The sequence below is a fragment of the Carassius auratus genome, unplaced genomic scaffold, assembly GCF_003368295.1.
Source record: "Carassius auratus strain Wakin unplaced genomic scaffold, ASM336829v1 scaf_tig00216959, whole genome shotgun sequence".
NCBI classification, from domain to species: Eukaryota; Metazoa; Chordata; class Actinopteri; order Cypriniformes; family Cyprinidae; genus Carassius; species Carassius auratus.
This window is the reverse complement of record NW_020528816.1, coordinates 88111-106533: the sequence shown is the minus strand read 5'-3', so window position 1 is coordinate 106533 and position 18423 is coordinate 88111. Positions and strand designations below refer to the sequence as shown.

At 36.4% G+C, this 18423-nt stretch overlaps 2 protein-coding genes across 3 annotated transcripts in view; one reads left to right on the top strand and one right to left on the bottom strand.

The window, feature by feature from the left end:
* The window catches only part of LOC113099541 (E3 ubiquitin-protein ligase RNF130-like), a 50186-nt gene extending 39828 nt beyond the window's left edge, over positions 1–10358 (bottom strand). For both annotated transcript variants that reach the window (XM_026264401.1, XM_026264400.1), the window contains exons 1-2: positions 10228–10358; positions 9487–9904 (exon numbers count right to left, since the gene is read on the bottom strand). In XM_026264401.1, the coding sequence (XP_026120186.1) occupies positions 9487–9760 (274 nt within the window). In that variant the 5' untranslated portion in view covers positions 9761–9904; positions 10228–10358. The remainder of the gene's footprint in view (positions 1–9486; positions 9905–10227) is intronic.
* Positions 10359–15435: 5077 nt separating this feature from the next.
* Positions 15436–18213, top strand: LOC113099553 (proteinase-activated receptor 4-like). Its single transcript, XM_026264415.1, has 2 exons — positions 15436–15682; positions 17086–18213. Exons 1-2 carry the CDS (start codon positions 15580–15582, stop codon positions 18075–18077), a joined length of 1095 nt encoding a protein of 364 aa, XP_026120200.1. The 5' UTR covers positions 15436–15579; the 3' UTR covers positions 18078–18213.
* Positions 18214–18423: the final 210 nt, after the last annotated feature.

Below are 18423 nucleotides of genomic sequence, written 5' to 3'. Positions count from 1 at the left end.
CCAAAAACATAGCACATACCGAACTGTACCTAAACAGTGACTCTAAAACCGTGATATAAACCAAACCATAAAAAAGTTGAATCGTGCCACCCCTAATAATTATATAAACTGTAAAAAAAAAAAATGTAGAATAATAATAAATAAATAAATAATATAGGAAACATTTAGGAGAGATACCGTATTTTTCTGACTATAAGTCGCACCTAAGTATAAGTCGCATCAGTCCAAAAATACGTCATGACGAGGAAAAAAAACAGATATAAGTCCCACTGGACTATAAGTTAACATAACACATTAACAGTTAGCTACACAATAGCATAAAGAACATACTCGGGAGGCTGAATAGGCTAAAATTAACACAACAAGCCAGCGAGTCCAACAGTTACCGGTAACGTTAAGCAAGTTCACCAAGCTCCCGCAATCTTATTCCACTTCAATAAATCACAAAATTTTCAGTGTAGACTACAGGAGCACTGAGAGGCATAGAGCGCCCTCTCGAGGCTGTAGACGTTAATGTTTTCTCTTGGTTCATTTCTCTTAGTTCATTTCTCTTGGTTCATGTCAAGTTAATTTAGATAAATAAATCGCACCTGACTATAAGTCGCAGGACCAGCCAAACTATGAAAAAAAGTGTGACTTATTGTCCGGAAAATACAGTAATTGTAATTTCGTATATAAAAAATTTCCAAAGTGTGGAATTTGAACACGAGGTACCTTAACATGTTTGATGATTTTGTCTTGCAATAACTAGAATTATGACATTGGTGCATGACTGTTGAATACAACAAGAGTCAACACCTCTGATGTGAGAGAGAACAAAATCCCCATTTAAAGAGAAGTGTGTTTAAACTGTATCCAATTTGGGTAAAATGCCAAAACTATCCATCTGTCAGAGAACCTTGTGAGAAATTCTTCAGCATCATATGGTAACGATAGCTTCAGAACATGGTGCCCAGGAAACAGAACCAAATAAAATCCAATACAGTATTTGCATTATTATCTTTATCATTTTCTCCTTTCCTTTAGTTTCTCAAGTGAGTCATCTGCATAAAATGTTATACAATTTGTGATTCACCCTTACTAATTCATGCTCTAGATAGGGCAAAGGTGCTGGAATGTGCACACAAATGTAATTGTAATCTTAATAAGATGTATTTTTGAAGAATTTAGATTTTCCATGCCATATGTCATCTAAAGCTGTGAGAAATACTTATTAAACTATCTTTTAAGTCTAGCTGTACTTAATACACAACCAGATTGTTTTTTTTTTTTTACTCAGTTACTAAGCATGTTCACTCTTGCAAAAGCTCCAGGCTCTACATGAAGCTACCATCTTACATAGTAAGAGCTGGTAAAATCAGGTTTCGTTTTATCTTTCATAAAAGAGAAATAAACACTGCCTGTCTGTTTTTGTTTTCATTGCATTTGAATGGACTAAATGCAAAGCCTGCAAATGCACAAATGCAAAACAAGAAAATATTCAAATGCATGTTCTCATGTCCACTCTCTGCTCTCTAGTAAAATGGGGAGAATCACTACTGTAGAACATGATGCAAAAGTTAATGCAGTCATCCAAATGGATGCTGTTATGAGGCTTTGCCCTTACTATATTATTCCTACAGCACCTGACCATGTAGCTGCTAAATAAATGTCTGATTTTTATAATAAAGACATGAATATTGATATTAGAAGACACTTTTAATGTAAATGTCTTCTGCCATTTTGAACATAATAATGGACCCAAATTTTCAGAGCCAATAATGATGGTTCAGAGGCTGGTCAAGCGATCTGGCACTAGGTCATGTCTGCAAAATCAAATTGGGATCTTGTCCAATAGCTAGTCAGAGCATTATGGTTTTCACAAATTAAATGCAGAGCCGGAGGACATGTGCTTCCTAGAAACCCCTGTCTCCATTAGTTCTAATCAGACAATGTAGGGCATGAGAGTTGATCAGTGTGAATTTAAAAACCAAATTGATCCTGTGTATCTGGGGTACGTCTGCTTTTCATCATCGGGCATTGGGGACACATCAGCATTAATTATTGTGGGTGTATATTAATAAAGTTACATTAAATATACAATCAAGTCAACAACTCAACCATAAAGTAAAATGAAACAATTGCAGAAAAACGAATTTGTTGGAAAACAAATGTAAAGTTGCCATTTGATATTTCTGATATTTTGATATTTGTTGTACCCTTGACATGCACATCCTTAACTTTAAGAATAAAATTAATACCAAATTATTTGTCATCTATACCAGAAGTCGTCAACAGAATGTTTGAATAAATAAATAAAATATACATTAAAATACAACGCAATAATATTTTGATTTAGTTAATAAATACAATTAATATGATTATGACATTCAACAATAATGATTGGAATAATTATTTGAATGATTCTATTCTAAATATTATATGATCTGATATCATCAAATATTACTGCATTATGATTTCATTGAGGTATCATGATCATAATTCATTACTTTATTTCCATTACAATGTGAAAAGTTTGGCATTTTGGTAAACAATTCATACTGTTATACAATGGCTAATATATCTAGTCTAAAATTAAAAATAAAATACTATATACTGTACATAATACTGTACACATTACGTTTAACTCCTGTTTAAAGCATTGGTCACCTTTCCACGGTTCTATACAGACCAAAAGCTCTGAAAACAATTCTAAACTGATTCTTCTCAACCAGAAATAAAACAGTGTCAAACATAAGATAAAATCAAATTATGACAGAACAGAACACATCTGCTGCCTTCAAGACATTTTAGCTTTTTTTTTTTTTTTACATGTCTGCACAACCACGACAGGCATGAACAAGCTTAGGAATGCTAACACAATCCTAGCATCAGACCACCTGCACTGCAACCAGGTATCTCACCCTGTGGGAGTCAGAAAGATATATCTCAGCTTTGCAAACCTGAACAGCTGGAACCTGTTCTTTTGCTGTATCTGAAACACAATGTAATATTTGCATCACCCCAAGAACATTTTTCAGGTTCATCTACAATGAGTAGTTTTTAACACCTCGATATCACATAATGCACACGTTAAATTCCAGGAAAAGCTTTCAGACAGATGCCGAGTCATTTATCCACAGCAGATCTTCTCGACAGAAAACCCCATTAGACAGATATGTGCCTAATTCTCCTGACAGAAGTGCACATGAGAACTGCTGATGATGACAAGACACTTCACATCTACTGTATTTAAATCTGGCTAAGAGGTAAAGTTTGCAGCGATAGACATGCTAGATAGAGGAAGAGAAGAGGGAAGATATTCTTCTACATTGGGAAAATATTCAAATCACAATTTCTAAAGATCGAAATTGATGAAAAAGATGGAAACTTTAGACAGTGTGATATATTATATTGTCATATAGCACTGAATAAGACAAAATATATTCATTTGTGTTCATTTGTTAATTATACTTAATTTATAGGGTTTTTTTCTCCGTTAGCAGCAAAAGCAAGCACTTTAATGACATCCTCTATATGAGGAAGTGACAGTTTGAAGAATTCTGGGATGTTTTGTGGTATAAGTTGGGTTCGTTTCCCTCTAAAACATTCCATCTTGTTTGATAAAATTACAGATTAGAGAAATGTGTATGATAATGTAAACATTTCAAAAGTTAACACACTCTACTAGGCTAACTCTACTGCTAAATAGTAGTGCTTTCATATTAATTATAGCATGTTTCTGAAATTATATTTCCAAAATAAACCAATCCTTAAATTAAAACAAGCATGTCATATAGTTCAAAATGTCCTGCATAAGAGCAATTACCTCACTGTCGATGACAGATATTTGCCCTGTTACAGTATAAAGTATTTCACTGCTGTTCATCAGCAGAAATTGTTTGATGCGCAGCTCCATTATCTCCAATGCAGACACACACAAGTGCTGTTCTGTTCATGACCAGCTGTGGTAATAAAACTGAAAGGACAAAAACAAGCAAGTAAATAGCAACGTGTGCCTTCTTCAAGTGTCTTTCCTAGAAATTGTGGTGGTACTTGTGTTGATCAAGAAAATGTCCTGTGATTGAGAGCGGAAAGGAGGTGAAATTGAACCCAGGTTCAGCTAAAGCAATCACTAACAGCACTGAGACTTGAGGGCTGCTTCAAAAACAAATAAAATCTACAATGTTATTTCAGGCATTTTCAGAAGAGCTAAAACCATTAAGCATTTGTGTGAATAAAATAAACCAGGTTAACTGTAAATCTTTACCGGATCGCTACAAACTACGTTCAGACACGACACTAATTTGATTCTGTGCAGCTGGTCTCCTAACATGTGTTCATCTCAAATGAGAATACATTACGGCCTCACATGCAGCCACACAGAGGAAAATCACAGGTATTAAAAAAAACACAGGCAGCCAATTTTATTTCCTCAACCCTTGCTGGCCCTCTCCAACCTCACTTCATATGACAACAACACCACTGCAATCCATGTCCCAACATAACTCCAGTTCACATTTCCTGCCTGGATCAATTAGAAGCATATTACACGTCACATGGTTCCAGTCCGTCCTTTCATCTCTGTTTCTTTTTACAAATGGATTTTTCTGTTCTTTGGGTAGTAGCGAATCAATGGATTGTTTACACGTCACATGAGACTTAACCTCTCACATTGCAACCTGCAAGTGTTAACTTATATTGTAGAGCTTTTTTCAACTGAATTAAACCATTAAAACTTTGTTTTGTTATATAAATTAATGTATCTATGTTGATTTTAAATAGTATTTTTTACATTTTATTTAGATATTACCATTGCTTTTGTTACTATTTTGTTCTTGCCCCCCTCTCGCGAACTGTCAGAAAAAAGACGGAGAACACCCGTGTTGAGACTACTAGTGAGACTCCAATTATCTTTGATTTGTAAGATTTCCGGTGACTGAAAATGCTTTTCAAAAGAAAACCCACCACTTCAGGTTGATTATGCACCGGGCCGTTCTTGGTTGGTTATCCAGACAGAAAAGTCAGTTGATGTTGCCAAGTGTAAATGCACCATGTTCTGATTGACTGATGATCGACGGGTCATCGCACGTTAATGCCAAGTGTAAATGCGGCCAAATTAGCCCATATGTCAGGGTCATTTACTTGTTCAAGCATCATAAATTGCTATGCACGGGGAAATATTGCTACAAGATATGCATCACTACACACTGGCCACAGTGTTTGAGGCTGCTACAGATTCTCTTTGGCTTGATGCTTGGGGGCTTTGCTGGAATGGCTTTTATTGGACACTAAGTTACCTCTGCATATTGGCAGGTGATTTTCTGTCTCACTACCCATTAGCCAAGTGTGGTTTGTTGCCAGACCCCTAATGCCAGCAGCAGCTGGTGATGAAACAGTGAAAAAGATAAATGGTGAGACCCTGCATTCATTTTTGCCTCTCATTTTTTTCTCTATTTATATGGGGTGGACTAAGAGCAAAATAATCTTTCTGAGCTCGCCTAGTCGCCTTCTTGTTTAGACTCATGAGTAGATGTCACTGGGCTAAAAAGCACAGCACCGCGCAGACAAACTCGCAGGTATCACACACCGGAAGCATGGCGTTTAGTTCAAGCACTGTCTAAAACTCTTTATTTAATCACCAAACGGGCAGAAGTTAACCTTAAAAAAGTTGCATAGATATATCTGAAAGAAAAATGTATATTATAGGTTGCCATATAAAGTATTCAGACTTTAAGTATTTACTAGGGATGCACCTAATGTTCGTCGGCCGATAGCAAAAAAAAAAAAAAAAAAAAAAAACTCTTTCTGTGTTCTGCCGAATAAGCAAAAACCGAGAAATATGCAAAAATCATTACAAGCACCGACAGCGAGAGACCGATGAGAAGAGAAAGGTGTAGTTGTTGCTGGTTATTTTATGATGATGTAAATTGCGAAATGGCATTAAACAAATAAACTTTATATTTTTTCTAAGAAACGCACAAACTGCATGTGTTCAAATAGTGCTGCGCGAGTCCAAACCAAGAGGGAAATATGCACTTAAACTGTTAATCGTCAGTTGCTCAATAACATTTTTATGAATTTTTACAAGGCATGTGACAATGTGATACATGCATCTTCCCAAATTAGTAATGAGAATAATTTAAAAATGTGCTGCTGTCAACAAAAAGAAGCACAGAGGAACAAAATAAAAGCTCCATCAACATTAATAATTGTTAGTATTGTATTATTACTGTACTGTATTGTCATTTTTTACTAGTTACTGTGCCGATTAATTTGCTAAATCAATACATCGGTCAGCCTCAACTGATGAGCCACTGGTAAGCTATCTGAGGGGCAGGAGGAGAGATAAACAGAGGTCAGTCGAATACATTGAGGTCTCCTGAGGAAATATAATCTTGAAGCAGTCAAACAGGAAGCAGTGAGCTGTTTTTTTTCTGTGTAAGATGGGCTCAATGAGGCTTACAATGACTTCAAAGGCAAATTACTGCACAATCTTGTGTTTTGCTTTGTGCTAAAGCTTGATGGCAAGTTATTGGTGGTTGATCTGATTTGACAGTTATCAAGGTTCAGCAACTGCTTTCAAAAACCTGTTCTTGTATGGCTTATAAGTGAAATAAGGACTGGACTGTCCGATCAATATCGCAGAATCCTATTTTTCAAACTTAATATCAGCATCAACCCGAAACTGTGACAGATTTGTCTCCCCTATTGTATTGTATACCTGAGTACAATAATAAACATATTTTGTGTATTTGATAATTGTAGATAGATAGATGGATGGATGGATAGATGGATAGACAAAAACAAGACAAGCTTTAAACCCAACCCCACACTCCTTCCTCTTTAAATGTATGCAGCTGAGAGCAATAACATCCCAAACATTCCTTCCTTTGGGGAAAAAAAAGTAATGGTCAGTTGATCAGTAGTACTGAACCACTCAGGAATGATTATGCCATAGTGAAATCACAACTGCAGCCATCAGAGAGAGAGAGAGAGAGAGAGAGAGAGAGAGAGCATCCTGACCTGGGAAAGAGATTAGAGTTACAGAGGAAGTGGGTGTTACTGCTTTATGTCAGGACTCTGGTCTCTTTTTACACAATATCCTGCTAAGAATCATTACTTTGCTTCAGATGGCAATAAAGAAGCAGAATAACTTTAACTTACTATGGCTTTAGATTTACTGTGCACACTTACTTTTAAATGATAGAATGTCTTCTTTAGCTATTGTCTTTTTGGGGAGTAGTATTCCTCACTGCAAATGGAGGAATGGATGTGCTTATGTCCTTGAGAACATATTTCACATTAAATATAGAGCCCAGTGTCCCTGTTCCAGCTCCTGACTGGATCAGGATTAATGACCTCCACTCGGTTCACTGGCATAATGACCAGTAGGTCAGACAACTGCCTCGGGGTCAATTCAACACACTAGGTTAACTAGAACAGTATGTAAGCTAAGGTTGGTAAAATGAGGAATGGACACATGACAGAAAAACTGCCCTGCTGAACTCATCAAAAACAAGCATTGAAAAAAGAACTCAAAATCTGTGTTCAGCAGTGAAGTTTGCAATGGTTGGTATCGACATATTCATCTTCCTTAGTCTTACCACAATGGCACTAAACCAAGTCAAAGTGCCCTGCACCTTAATAAGCATTCTAATGTTGCTATAAATATTGATTAATGATTGACTTACAGAGATTCTCTGTCTCAAGGATTTCTAGTGATTTCTGAGCATCCTGTAACATGAACAAGCAGGGTATAAAAGAACAACATGGGATAGAGAGGGAGAGGGAGAGGGAGATACATATCTGTACACTGGAAAACGACACCAGCCAGCCTAAGAATGATTATAGATACTGCTCTTCCCTTGAGCCATTCAATACATACAGAAGGATCTAGCAAAAACGAAATGATTCAGCAAAATTTTTAGTAACAAGTGTGGCTAACTGAGATGAATTTCCCTAAATCTGTCAGCTAAAAAAAGGAACGGGAGAATGATAAAGACAACCACAGACAGCAGCCATGGCACTGCAAAGAGCAACTTTTGGGCTTAAAGAGCATGCATGGTTCTGGGATTAAACAAGTTTGCTATAAGCAGTTGAGAAACACAGGCTGGTATAAAGCGGGGCCACCTTACATATGCTCTGAGACACGAGAGCTGCTAATTTAGTGCAGAGGAGAGCAAGGGATGGTAATTCTGTTATTGCAAACAAAGCAAGCCACACTCGTGTCCCTTATCCCCTACGTCACTGACTTTTCAGAAAAGAGCACACAGTGGTGTAGGGCCTCTTCAGGGGGATGTACAGTTCTGTTTACTGAGTCACTGCAAGAGAATCAGTCAATGCAGGGTACCTGACTATCTACAAGGTCTCACATAAAAGCAACTGTCATTATCCACTGTAAGAAAAATGTAGAAACTCCAGGCTTTTTCTAAAGATTTCAACATCAGTTTTCTCCTCTCTTTCTGCACAACAAGGAAATGACATGGCAGTCATGTGAAGATACCATTGGTTTAATGTAAATAAGTAATAATACTTCTTTACAGTACTTAAGTATTTTTGGGAGTATCTGTACTTTACTTGAATTTTTATATTTCAGCCAACATTTACTCCACTACATTTGCTTATTAAAATATATACTTTTACTACTTAAAAATATATATATACTTTTAAAACTTAAAATAGTTTCCAGAAGTGCAGATTCCAGAAATGTTTTCTTAATGAAAGACACTAAGTACCGGCTGAAGTGCTTCTTATTCTTACCCAAAAATACAATTGTGCTACTTAAGCTGTGTATGAACATGAACATTTTTTACTTTTACAATCAATATTTAAGTATGTTTAAGATGTAAAAAAAAAAAAGTATCATACTTAAGTACAATAAATATCACATACTATAAGACTTTTACTCACGTAATATTCTAAACGGTGACTTCAACTTCTACCAAAGTCATTTTCTGGTAAGATATCTGTACTTTTACTTGAGTATGGCTTTCAGGTGCTTTATACTCCATTGGAAAATACTAAATATTACAGAAAGTTTCTGATATAAAAATCCACACTTCCCTAAAATGACTTTCAAAATTGTTCTTTCGTCAAGCATGGTGGATTTTAACACATTTGTGATTGTGACAGAAAAACAAACAAACCTTAAAATGAATTAGGTTTACTATATAGATAAAAATACAGTATCAATATCCATAAAATATTGGGCAAAGTCCCATGCAAAGTTTCAATAGTCATAAGCTGGTAATTTAGTAGGCTAATATGGAATATTAACATATTCAAAATAATAATAATATTTTTTTTTATTATTAGGCCAGTCCACCCAGACCAGGACACCAGCGAGAACCTTCAAACCATCTTAAGATGATTTCAAGATGCCTTTTTCCTCAACAGGGTTAGGGTTAGATAGGGTTAAGATAATTATTGATCAATGAAAAATATCTTTTCTGGTGAAATATTTTTGCACACCTATTCAAAATATGAATGCATATTCAAACTCACCCCCATTAACAGTAGCAGGTGCGATCACGACCCCCTTCGCCTCTATTTTGGGGGAATTCTGCCCGTACCGCCCGTCATTCTTCGTCACCATCTGTTGAGGATTGCCTTTATGGTCCAAAACGGTGGCGTTGACCGTGGCGCTATAATAATCCTCCTTGTTCACCACAGTTTTGTCGGCACTGATAGACAGCGTACACCTGGGCGAGACGAAGGCGAGGAGGAAGGCGAGAAGGCAGCTGCTGCATGACGCCGGCGCGGCCAATCTCTTCAGCATCTTCGGCAATGTCTTCACCGATCAACGCAACCCGACTCTGCGAATCTTTTAACGGTCAGAGCTCTGTCTCAAGAGCCCTCATGTAAACATACTGTCCTCCTATCAAGCCACAACGTTCATATGAAGAGCCATGCGTCGCTTCCCCTAAAAAAGACAGAAAGAAAGGGTAGTTAGATTTGTCGACGTACTGACTTTGCGGTGTATTTCACCAGAGAGGCTTACGTCCGTATAATGGACAACGTTTTGTTTTATTAAAGGCGGTTAGACTTGTCTACAGGTCCTTTGTCTAGTGCAATGGCTTTTGACGACTGTTAAAAGGCAACAAATTTATCTCATCTGCTTGTCAGGACCGCTTTGTTCGTGCAACCAGCCCTGACAACCAGCTGCTATGCAACACACACTTCTTTCCTCACGAGCTGAGATTTTGATTAACTTAAAAAAAAAAAGGTTATGACGAGATATCATACCTGCTCAGTCGCTTCCACTTGTATTATTTACAGTCCAACTCTCCCTTTGTTGTGATGTTTCACAGCGCCGTGGCTCGTTCAGCCATAGGCAGACCGATGAGTTCTGCTCGCCCTCTTTCCTTCTCAATGCTGAGCCGTGCGCGTGTGCGCATGCGCGTAGCAGCGCTTCCCTCGCACGGTGAGATCAGATCAGTGGGAGGGAAGATTGGGACCATCATCTCAAAATGCGTATGCTGGGCCTTAATCACTCATTTAATACCAGTGATAGCATTTGTGGCGGTATCGTTTTAAATTTGAAGAGTCTAAAATGTACAAGGAGTTATTGATGTATTTTATCTTAGGCTATTCAAGTTGTATTATTATTACCATTTATTGCTAGTGATCAGAGCTGTTTTATTCTAGTTTGCTAATCTGAAAGATGTTATATGAAAATAAGCATGTATAGCACCATAATGCCATAACAGAAATGAAACGTCCGAATTTGGGAGCCTTCACAAAATTAGGCTACTCTTAATGTATTGCTCTGTAAAGATTTATCTGTCTCTTGTATTGAAACTGAGATCTCAATGCACTAAAACATGCCAATGTTTAAACAACCCAGATCCCAATTTTGAATTAGTTATGGTAACACTTTCCAATAAGGCTTTTAACCTTAGTTAATACATTAGAGCACAAAATAAAATTAACTCTGACAAAGATTATGCATACTAAGAGGTAGTCGATGGAAATGCAGTTGTTTATTGTTTATTCATGTTCAAAGTGCATTTGAACTTTGATTTAAAAAATGTATTAGTAAATGCATAAATTAACTCAGTGAACAAGACTTCAAAAGCATTTAATCTTAGATAATGTTACTTTTTGTGTGATGACAAATCACTTTTTTCTTCTTCATTTGTAAGACACTCTTGATAAAAGTGTCTGCTAAATGAATGAATTTAGCCTAAATGTTAACTAATGTAGTTAAGTAATGTTAAATGGATGATTACTCTGATTCACATTCCATTTTAAACTGGTTAACATGTTAATTGTTTGCAGACATGCATAATGTTTCATTTGGTTATCTAAGTAAATGCACACATGGGAACAATTTGTGAGTATATGGGATAAGTTATATTTATGGTGCCTGCAGAACATTTGCCACAGCTGGCTGCATCTGCACAATAGCCAGATGTACGAAGGTGCATTGACAATAGATCCAACTAAAAGTTTCTCAGTAGTCTTTTTTCTTTTCTTTTTCTTTTCTTTTCTTTTCTTTTCTTTTATTTTCTGTGTACAGTAGCAAACAAGTCCTTACCGAATCTTCACAAATATCAGCAGGAGATACAAGAATCCAATATTATATAATTTACCTCTTTATTGTACACAATTTCACCTTTAAACAATTACATTTAATTGTTACATTTACTGTAATTCTAACTCATTATATGCAAAGTGTAGCCTAATAATAGCAGAGATCCGTTATATAAACGAACCATATAAACAACTCATCAGATCTTTGGCTCTCTCTAGTGGAGGCCATATAGTCCTACATTACAGTAAATGATTCTATTACCATATTACACAACGCAGAATACAATGGTGTGTTTAATACATTTTTAACACTCATAATTAAAATACATTAAATTTAAACCTCAATTATTAACTTAAAATTTATTTATCATGAACTTGGTGGAAATTATTTTTCAGGTATTTTTACCCCCTTTCCATATTTATTAATACTTATTCATGTTTCTTCAGCTTCAGAGGATACAGCAATTACACTTATTATCCCAGTTTCTAGTGCCCTGCACAGTGCTTGGCAACTTTGGTAAATACGAACAAATATGGATGTGAAAATAAATATGCATTGTTCATTTTTTTTTTTTTTTTTTTTTTTTAGATCTTTCATAAAAAAAAAAAAATACACAAATAAAAAATCTAACCTGAAAATGGGTGTTGGGGGGGGGGGGGGTCACATTATGAAACAAATGTTTTCTCCAATGCATGTTGACCACAATTATTGGCAAACCTAGACAATCTTATGAGAAAAAATATCTCTGAATTATATTCCCATATCCCCCCTGGTTTGCTTAAAAAAAAAAAACAGGGTGACTAGGAGCATGATATTGTCCAGCCATGACTTCCTGTTCCACAGGATTATAACTGGAAAAGGAAAACAAAGGCTAAATTCACTCATTCATTTACAATGAGTAAAATCCAAGGAATATACTGTATTCCAGATGTGCAGAACACACTTGTTAAGCTTTGAGAAAGTGGCTGTAAGAAAAGAGCTAGAGCATTGAAAGTCCACATTTCCAACATCAGGGCAATAATTAAGAGATTCCAATCAACTAAAGAGGTTACAAATCTACCAGGAAGGGGACGTGTGTCTATATCATACTAATGCACAGTTAGGAATAGAGTTTTTGTGGCCAAAGACTTTCCAAGGATCACAACTGGAGAATTCTCATTATAGATGAGAAACTTAATTTTTAAAGTAATGTGGAGTACATTCATAAAAAAGCACGACAACGCCTGGGTCTCCTCAGGAAACTGAGAAACTTCAATATTAGTCAGCAGACCCTAACTATGTTATATAGATCAATGATTGAGAGTATTCTCACATATAATATTGTTTCATGGTACGACAATCTAAGATTAAAACAATAGAACATACTCTCACAAATAATTAATCAAGCAAATAAGATTACTGGACAAAAACAACAGCCACTTCAGAGCTTGTTCGATCATTTTATGGGTTAAATGGCAATTGCGATTTTTAAAGATAACACACACCCTCTTCACTTTGTTTTGAATTGCTCCCATCTGGATGTAGACTAAAAATTCCCTTGGCTAGGAAAAATGTCTATAAAAGGTCATTTCTTCCATTGGCAGTGATTATCGTGAATCGTACAGTATTTTAATTGAAAATTATTTTTTTTCTTTCTTGCAGTGTATTTTTTGTATTTGTGCTGTTGATGTGTGATGTGTTTTTTAAGCAGTGAATGTATGTTACAGTGTCAAAGAAAAATGTTCTCTCTGTGAAAACAGACTGGACAATAAAGTTCAATCAATCAATATAGTTCAATCAATCAACTGGAGAATTGCAGAGATTAGAGTCTTGGGGTGAGAAAGCCTAATATATATATATATATATATATATATATATATATATATGTGTGTGTGTGTGTGTGTGTAATCAAACAGCCCTAGATCACCACATGTTGCTCAGGAGGGTTTGAAGACAAATTCTCCTCACTCATCTAGAAACAATCTCCAGCATACAGTTGCCAGACACGACTGGAACTTTAAACAGGACTGACTTCAACGGTTTGACGGACTTCAACAGCAAACCCACCAGAGTGGATAAAAAGTTCCCCCATGCCCAAGGTTAAATATACTGCTGGATCTTATATGTATGGATGTCCTGGACATCTGAAAAAATCTGAAACCTGACTGCCTCTGTTAGAAATCTTATAATGGGCCATGGCTGAATCTTCCATCAGGACAATGAACCAAAACAAACATAAAAATCAACACAAACATGTGTCACTGAACACGAGATTAAGTTTGACCTGAAGACGAGTAGGTTGAACTGAAGAGAAAAAGCATTAACATGGAGCTGGTCTCTTGTCAGGTGTTCTCTAAACTCATCAGGCGTTATAGGAGAAAACTCAGAGCTGTTATCTTTTGAAAAGGACGTTGGAATAATAGGGTGCCAATAATTATGGCAAATGTGAACTAGATAAAGACATTCATTTCATAATGAGATTTTCTCCCCACTTTCCATTGTTTTACATAAATGGTAGATTAGAATTTTTAATGAAAGATCAAAAGGATAAACAATGCAGATTTATTTTTACAGCCACCTTTGCTTTTGCAAATGATCCAAGGGTGCCAATACCAAGGGCATTGTACTGTATATTCAAAAAAAAAACACACAAAAAAAAAACTTGACAATAACGCAGGGCAGATGGAATGCAAAACTGGGATAGTAACCAGGAGCTGATACATGCACAGTAATGAAACTTCACATGGCATGCACAGACATGAAAGAGTGGAAAACTGCAACTAAAAGTTGACTCACAGAAACTCTCAGACAGAGGAGCCTTTAAAGTACAACACATGAAATTGGCTTGTATACTGCAGACAAAAAGATGGAGTTCCTGTCAGAATTCACAGCACTAGTTCAATTATTTTCCTGTTGCGTTACTCCAAGTTAGACTTTGACTAGTATCCCTTGCAAAGATCTCATCACCTCGATGACAAATCGGTTTAAGACCACGGGAACCAGACAAGTCCTTTGCACCTGTGCTGCTGCCTGGAATTAAACCATGCCATGCTGGTTTCATCTGGCCAGAGGAGAGCTGGCCCACTGACTGAGTCTGGTTTCTCCCAAGGTTATTTTCTCAGTTTCTGCCCCGATTGAATTTTGGCCTCTTTCCACTGTTGCCTTTGGCTTGCTTAGTTGGGGATGCAAGACTGATTGCACAGACACTATTGGAAGATAACAGAACTGGATAGCTGGAATGACTCTGTTATTGTCTTCTTGCATCACTGACAATATTGTCCTGTTTGACACTGTAAAGTTGCTTTGACACAACCCGTATTGTATAAAGCGCTATACAAGTAAAGGTGACTTGACTTGACTAGTAGCCTATTTTTCCTCTTTCATTTCCTCCCTATCCTATCTCTTCCTCTTTGGTATAGGCCACAGGTGCAGTTATGAAACATTTCAGAATGTTATTAGGCTGTGTTACAGTCAACTAAATACCTTAAACATAAATACAGGCACAACTTATATAAGTTATAGGCCTTTATCTATTAAATCACCTCTCATAAACATAATTAAATATCTTCAGCGTCTCTCCCTGTAAATGATTTGGCTTTTTGATTCCAACACTGACAATATACAAAAAAAAAAAAAAAAAAAAATCGCCAGTTATTTTATCATAATATTTTTATTATGATTATTATAATTTCAAGCAATCTGAGTTACAAAACCCATATGAAGTAGCCTAAAGCAGGAGAGACGTGTAAAAAGTGAGACAGCGACTTAAATCTGTTTCCACAGACACAGAGAGAGGAACAGTCGAGAGAGACTCATTGGTTGATAAGATCACGAGGGGGCGGGATGAGAAACCACCGAAGATAAGAAAACTATCAAAACAACATTCTGCTTAATATACAAAGAGACAAACGCTAGCGGAATAATAGAGGATACACAGCAAAGAAGCGCAGTGGACGGGTTCTTCTACAACCTGAAAAACCTTTGAATAGCACACCGCTAGAAAATAATCTAGACAGGGGAGAGATTTCACCTTAAAAAAAATATTTAAAGCTTTTATTTAAAGAGACTGAAGTTTCAGGACCATGACGTTTTTCTTATTTACGCCAGTGCCTTTTCTCTGTCTCCTCATTTGTCTTCCCGTCTCATCAACTTCAGAGGTTAACAGCTCAAATAACATGGCAAAAAGTAAGTAGCTATTGATTCTCATAATATTAATAACTTTAAGGTTAATACCAGTATCCAGTGTGTAGTTTTCATATGAAAAGTTCATCATTTTGTCAACAACATAGGCTAACAAAAAAAAAAAAAAAAAAAAAAAAAAAAAACGTAAAATAATAGGCTACTCACAATAAGCACTATTAGAATCAGAATCAGAGAGAATAAAATATAAATTATTGCTTAAACTATAAATCTCCCTTGATTTTCACACAAGGTAGTTCGGATATAATGTAGGTAAAAAAAAAAAAAAAAAAAGACAAAAATGTGTGGGCGGCACTGAGCTGTAACATGCACAGACATGAGATTCTAACACATCTGGCATACATTTTATTAGGAATTCAATCCCTATTTCCTAACTGGCTGCAGGTCACGTGACTTCTGGCAGGTAATGATTTATGTTCATGTGACTTTGTTCTTTTAAATGGTCGACGTTTTATGGAGTGATATGAATAACCAGCCAGGATCACGACCATTTGAACACTTTATTTGTGATAAACCTCCCTAAAATGCCATTCCGGTGCCCTGCAAGTAGGCTACAAAAGAGTGATCTTTTTAAAGTGATTTAAAAAAAAAAAAAATAATAACGAGTGTTTATTGAATGGGTAAATGAAAATTATTTAAATGTAAATTATTTAATAATTTACTCATCCTCATGTCATGGAAGCCATTTCGCAACATATTAAAAAACATGAGATAGAGACATGAGACATATGAGATGGGCTAGTCATAAGTAGCCTACGAGATAAAAAAGTCATAATTATGAGCAAATAATCTTAAATTGTGAGATAAAAGCCATAGAAGAAATCAAAATTATCAGGCTATATAAAATTTTTAAATATGACATAAAAATAATTAAGCCATAATTAAGAGACAAAAAGCATAAGTTCTGATAAGACCATTGAAAGGTTGACTGACATTTTGCCTATGTCAAAATTATATATATTGTATTTTAAACATCTGAATTTTTCCTTAAAGTTAGACTATAACATTTTGTCAGTTTTAACTTTCACTCTAAAAAATGCTGGGTTGTTTCAGCCCAACTTTAGGTCAAATATGGACTAACACAACTTTTGGGATTATTAATTTAATAAAAAATGTAATCCAGCAGTTGGGTTTGTCCATATTTGACCCAAAGTTGGGTTTCATCTCATCATTTAGACCAGCGGTCTTCAGCCTCTTGGGCATTTTCTGATTAACACCAGTAAATTTGTAACTAAAGTAAGTAAACACAGCTTCACTGTTTGAGAGAGACACTGTAATTCACACATGCAACTTTCTGGGTGATCCTACATTGTGATTCTATTCTGCCATTCTTAGGAAAAGTAACAAGATATAAATAAGGCTGACAAATCTGTCTTTTTTCCTCTTAGAGGGTCGGATCTTTCCTCTGATTAATAATTCCATTCCAGAGGAGTATAAGGAGCAGATGCAGAGCTACAGCTTTACACTAGTGGTTCCTCTTCTCTGCTTCTTCGCCTTTTTCATTGGACTTCCCACAAACCTGTTGGCCCTCTGGGTGCTGCTCTTGCGAACTAAGAAGCTCCCATCCACCATTTTGCTGATCAACCTCACCATCTGCGATCTTCTGCTACTGCTGGTGCTCCCCTTCCGTATCGTCTACCACTTCCTGGGCAACAACTGGACATTTGGAGACCCATTCTGCCGGGTTGTAACTGGGCTCTTCTATGGAAACATGTATGGCTCAGTGGTTTGTCTGGCACTGATCGCTATGGATCGCTATGTAGCTCTTGTTCACCCTTTTGGTGCAAAGATGCTTAGAAGTAACAAGAATTCTGTCTATATGAGTGTTTTGGTTTGGATAGTGGTTTTAGCTGCTGTTGTGCCCTTGTTAGCCTCACAACAGTCCTATAAGATAGCCAACCTCCCTATAACAACTTGCCATGATGCACTACCTATAGAACTGCATACAACATACTTCCTGCCATACTTTACTACTCTCTTCTCCCTCTGTTTCCTGCTTCCACTGCTGGTTGTGCTGTTCTGCTATTCTGCAGTGTTACACACCCTTATGGCTGATAGGCAGCGTTTTGCTCATGCAATTAGAGTGACTGTGCTGATATTAATTGTTTTTGTGGTTTGCTTATTGCCTAGTAACATTCTCTTGCTTTTGCATTACTCCAAATCAAACTTTGACCTTTATGTTCCATACCAGATCACTTTGTCTTTCAGCACCTTCAACAGCTGCTTAGATCCTATCATCTTTTATTATGTGTCTAAGGATTTCAGAAAGAAGTTATGGGAGACCCTCAGATGCTCTTGGTCTGATTCAGAATCCTCCTCAGAATCTAGGACAAAGAGGACCTTACTATCAAAGATGAGCAGGTCTGACACAAAAGCTTGATCATGAGGTTAGCACAGCAGGCACGCGAATCAGAAGATATCAGGTTACAGTATATAACTCAAACTCAGGTTATATAACCCATCTGTCAGTCTGCCTATCTGTGTATATACCTCAAAATTAGTTTAATTTGCACAGGGAAAACTGGCATGAGGAGATTTTAATTAATTTCCTCCTTATTTCCTTTAGTCATTTGTGATACAGGAGACAAATAGATATATTTAAAAACATTTAAAGAGGCAAGGCAACATACAACAGTAGTCATGCTTTCAGGCTTTCTTGCATGCATGTTGGCATCTAAAATTTGAATGCGTTGGCTGCTGTTTGGCTCAGCAATCTCTTAGGCTTA